This window comes from Mesitornis unicolor, unplaced genomic scaffold (genome assembly GCF_000695765.1).
Source record: "Mesitornis unicolor isolate BGI_N332 unplaced genomic scaffold, ASM69576v1 scaffold11141, whole genome shotgun sequence".
NCBI classification, from domain to species: Eukaryota; Metazoa; Chordata; class Aves; order Mesitornithiformes; family Mesitornithidae; genus Mesitornis; species Mesitornis unicolor.
Window position 1 is genome coordinate 87782 of NW_010165835.1, and position 5041 is coordinate 92822.

At 48.5% G+C, this 5041-nt stretch overlaps 1 protein-coding gene across 1 annotated transcript in view; it reads left to right on the forward strand.

Moving 5' to 3' along the window:
* Nucleotides 1–3484, forward strand: part of LOC104548680 (T-cell surface glycoprotein CD3 zeta chain-like) — a 12818-nt gene extending 9334 nt beyond the window's left edge. Inside the window, exons 6-8 of the mRNA XM_010194769.1 lie at nt 5–61; nt 1978–2019; nt 3419–3484. Coding sequence (XP_010193071.1) covers nt 5–61; nt 1978–2019; nt 3419–3484 — 165 coding nt within the window. The remainder of the gene's footprint in view (nt 1–4; nt 62–1977; nt 2020–3418) is intronic.
* The last annotated feature ends 1557 nt before the right edge of the window (nt 3485–5041 follow it).

Genomic DNA, 5041 nt, shown 5'->3' on the forward strand with positions numbered 1-5041 from the left:
GCAGTCCCTGCAGAAGGACAAGATGGGTGAGGCCTACAGTGAAATTGGAATGAAGGGAGAGGTGAGTCCTACTTTCCTTCCTGGTAAAAGCCTGGGATGAAGATTTTTTTTTTTCCCTGCTGCTCCCTGACAGAGCAGTAGCCCTGGCTGCACGTAGCTGCCTTGCACAAGGAAGTCCCCGTGTTGCACAGCACCTGCGGGCACAGCTGAGAGCAGTTACCTCTTTCCTGTAGTAACCAGTGGGTCTGGTGCAGCAGTAAATAAGACACATGGCTCTAGCCAGAAGATGAGTAGCAGTAAAATGAGGTGGAGATCGGACAGCGAGCTTTGTCCCATCAGTATTAGAAGCACAGTCTGGTCACCAGCAATGGCCCTGGGTGAACTGAATCACATCAAGGGAAAACATTTCAACTTTTGGACAGAAAAGTTCTGATGGCTGAGGGTATGGGATGGGTGAGGGGTAGTTGAAAGAAATGTCTGGTTTCAAGTGCTGCAGCGTTAGTGGCCCAGCAGCTCTCATGAGCTGAGCACTTTACTCCAGGGCAATTCAGAGCTGGGGGTTGTTTCCCCTCCATGGGCTATGGATGCTGCTGTGCTTTACAGGAACAAGTAAGCATTTGCGGCTCCTCCTTGTGCCTGTCAAGTAATGGGGAAACATTCTCCTTCCTCCACCTCCACTCTCAAATACTTAAGAAGGAACAGATCAGTTATGTTTAAAGCTCGCAGCAAACGGGTAGTTTTAGCTCTGTGCACCAGCTGCCGACTTGTGTGGAAAAGAAACCATCTGGGGACACTGTTTATGGCAAAACGAAAAATTGCTGTGACCTACACAGGTTCTATTTTATGTCAGAGTGTCTTATATATAACCTTTCATTTCCCTCTGGAAAGTGGGGAAAAAAAGAGCATTTCAAAACAAAGTTTAGCACTGAGGAACACTGAAGCAACACCACCATTTAGCCCTCTTCTCTTTTTTTTTTATTTATTATCCTAATGCCCCTCCGCCATAGTCCAGCTCAGTTTACAAGCTATGGGTTTATGAAGTCTCACAATGTTTTTATGAATGCTTGTATTACTGGGGGGACAGGAACACCAAAACCCTTCCCTCATTCTGGATATACGATCATTTAACAGGCTGCTGCAACTTTAATTGTGGCAGGCACTGCTCCTCGCCCCAGGTTCGCAATGCAGTGGGTGCTCTGCTGCTGCGGAGCGGTGATGCCCAACCGTGGGCTTGGCCACCAGCCTCCATGCAGGGGCTGTGAGCTCTGCTGGCCCCGCTTCTCACGTCCAAATTGTGCTGTTGTGCACAACGTGGCTGCTTTGCCCGGCAGCTCCCTGGACCCCTGGGAAGGCAGCAGCAGGGGAAGGTTTTTCTTTGTACCTGGTCTGAGTGACCTTGTTTGTGGGGTCTAATTGGACCACGACAGTCCCAGCACCTGTTTGACTGACTCCTGCGTGACTCTGTCCTCAGACAGCCTTATCTGCACTTCCTCTGAACATCTAGACAGTTTACAGAATGGGTGCTGGTGAATTTGCTCACCCATGTCTGTCCAACACAGGTGCAGTCCCTTAGACACCTGCAATCCAAAAGTTACAGCCCCATTTCTTCCAGGTGTGCCTTAAGGCACAAAACAGTTAGTGGCTATAGGAATGCTGCCAAATCTCTATACAGACAGTAAATCAAAGAAAGAGCAGCATTATAACAGTATGACAGGAAAATATGTCAGGAAACCAAAATAATTTCCTTTTTAGTTCTAATCTTCACTATTTTTCTCCCCTTCCCCACCCCCCCCCCCTTTGCAGCAGGCCTGGACTGGTCCACACTTAGCAGGAGCTCTCCCGCCTGTGCAGAGGGTGTCCACCAGGCCAAGCACAGCTGCTGACCCTCAATACAGGATGGAGGAAGGCTGGGGTTTCTTTCCTTTTGCATTATGGGAAAAGCACCCATTAATGTATGCTTCTTTTTCTTTCTTGAAGCAGCAGAGGCGGCGAGGCAAAGGCAACGATGGTGTCTACCAGGTAGGCAACAGCCCCAGCAGCGGCTTCCTTCATCTGTCTTCATGGCCTAATTGTAGTCTCCAGTCACAGAGCTGACTGCACCGTTACCACGCGTGATGGAGCAGAGGTTTCCAAGTGCCTTCCTGAGGAAAGTTGCTCAGATTAAGGGCAAAGACCACGCTGCTGGTACTTTGATAAAGTGGCTGCGTGTTCTAAATACAACTGGCAGGAACGCTTCGTTAGCTGCTCGGGTAGGAACCTTTTCCACAGTCCTACATCTTGGAGAGCCACCTTTTGACTGCGGCAGATGACGCGTACAGCTCTGTCTGCCAATGGTTGAAATGGAAACCTTCAGGTTGCCAAAGAGCTGCTGAAGCTCAAAGCATCAGGGGTCTGGCCCAGCTCACTACAGCATCCAGGGCATGCACAGGTCAGCACTGCCAGGCCCTTGGTGCGCTGCAGGGTCTCAGTGTCGCAAGGAGTCTGATTAGGGCCTGATTTGGGCTGCCATGCATAATTATTTCAAAACGCATTTTACTTTCTGTAGAAGCCTGTACATTGTCACTGACATCTCAAAAATGACAAAAAATATATCTATTAAAAAGTTGTTCTGATGCAACACATGCCAGGGAGCTTTCCTCTAAGGCACCTTCTTTGTAGCTAATGGTAGCTGTCTTCAAAACCTGCTCTACTGAGATAGTCACAGGTAGCTGATAAGAAGCACTATCTTATCAGTGTACTCAGTGTGCCACTAAATACCCTAGCAGAGGAGTGAAGGGTAGCTAGAACGGTTACAAGCAGATTTACAGCACGTGTGTCTTACTAAAACACTCACTCTTGGAACCCCCAGTTACCTCTGCTCTGGCAGCTCCTGGGCTGGCCTGCAGCTCTCCTGCATCTGCTGCAGCCCCACTGGTGGAGGAGTCAGTTCCACAGCTGCAGCAGGGATCTGTAACTCACAGGTTACAACTGATTTACCCCCACCAGAGCAGGCTGGCAGGAGCAGCACTGCAGGAAGGGCTGTGAGGGGGAGCTTCCTTGCCAAATTACAGGGGAGTCCAAAGTTCACAATTTGATGTCTGTTCATTTAGTGAGCAAAGTTCACTCTAGCATCAGTTACCTCTTCATAGTCAGTAACAGGCAACCAAAATGTACGCAAAAGATCTGCATAAGCCGTTAGGTTCAGGTGCTGTAGTCATTTGTTCGTGACAGTTACTCAGGCTGCATCTTGCCTTCAGGTAAGGGAGTGATAGCTACTGAGGCCATGCAAAGACTGAGGAGTCGCACAAGAGTAAAAAACCTCTGCAGGAAAAAGAAAATCAGAATTATGCTACTGAGCCACTGGCACCATGTTCCTGACAGGAACAGCTGGGGATTGCTAAGGACTCGCCCTCATACCTCTTCTGTTTTTCTTTTTCAGGGACTCAGCACAGCAACCAAGGACACTTATGATGCTCTCCAAATGCAGCCTTTGCCTCCCCGCTAAATGGGAGTCATGGAGGGGATGGGCAAGGGTGAGAGATGCCCACCTGCTTTGGGGAGTAGGGATCATCCAAAACAAGCAGTGTATGTGGGAATATCTCTGGTCTTAGTCCCTTCTCCCTTCCCTCCTGAATCACGTAACTGCAAGCTTTAGCTATTAAAATGTACATACTTGTAAAGTTACTTCCAATAATAGTGGTTACTAGGCCAATTTTTGTAAGATTTGTGTTGTAGGACCAGACCACACCTGTAACACAGCTGTTTCTGTAGCTTTTCTTGCCTTCCAGGGGTATCAGGACATGTAATTATGCATTTAAAGAACTTGTAAAGATAGAGCTGTAGTTATCTCCTGTACTATTTATCTTTACTGTTTGACAGAGGCCAGCTAAACTTCCTGGTTTAAATTTACCTTTTAAAAACTGTTTCAATGGAGGATGACTTTTTTTCCTAAATTGTAAGAAGTGATGTGATGTTACTATAGTGAAGGACAGAGACTAAATGCCAGCTTTTTAGTATGAAGAAAATGAGCCCCAGTCTCCAACAAAAAGAAAATCAAGCAGTGGTGTTGCCACTCACCCAGCAGCTGGAGGCGAACACAAGCCAGGTAACCTGCGTGAGAGACTGCTCAGCAGGCAGAAGATACCCCTGTTACAAAGAGCACAAGGAGTCTGGACTCAGATGCTAGAGTGTAATACTGGAAAAGCCAGGAAAAGTCTGCCTGGAGAATCCCATTTGGCTGAAACCTCTGCCCCCTCACATTAGCAACAGCTCCAGCTGTCACTGCGGAACAGGCTCCCTGTGTAAGAGTTGGTATGGTGATTGTCATCTCAGACCAAAACCATCACTGCTGGGCAGCAGAAAGTGTACAAAAGGCCGTGTAAATGCAGCTTCCAAACCAGTCTACCATCAAGTTATCTTTAAAAGATGGTGCAGGTATCACTCCAAAGAGCCACTAATTCAGTAATGTAATGTGTTTGTGATTAATTAATAAAGTCAGCACCAAAGACCTGTGTGTGTGATGAACAGCCGTGGCAATGGTGTGAGCTCCTTACCTGGCGCAGTCATCCCCAGCTGGGCCGATGTACACCCAGCAAGCAGCGTCATCTGCTACTCAACCTGAGGAGAGTGCATTGCCACAGGAGCTTCCAAACACATCCTGGGAGGTGGGATGGGGCACTGGGAAAGTGCTGTAAGCCCAAATATGAACGAGACACTCACCTCCTGCTGCATCCTCAGTTTTGCCAGCGACTCACAACTGTGCAGGGCAGCCTGTAAGCAGCTCCGCAAAGACAAAAACAGCCGAGCAAAATAAAGCCTGTTCTACCTTGGGGCAGGAGCTGCCCAGCTCATCCCGCCAGTCCCACCAGCAAGGCTGTGGGAACAAGAGCTGCCTCTGCAGGCCCTGCCCAGGGGAGGTTACCTGCGCATTCCTTAAGGGACTGCACTGGCAGCAGGAAAACCACCTGAAATTGCTGCTCCGTCAATTACAAGGCTGTGCCTAATTTCTTAAGCCGTAAAACTGCATCTGCAGTTGGTGCTCGTAGCTTTTGAGGAGTATATC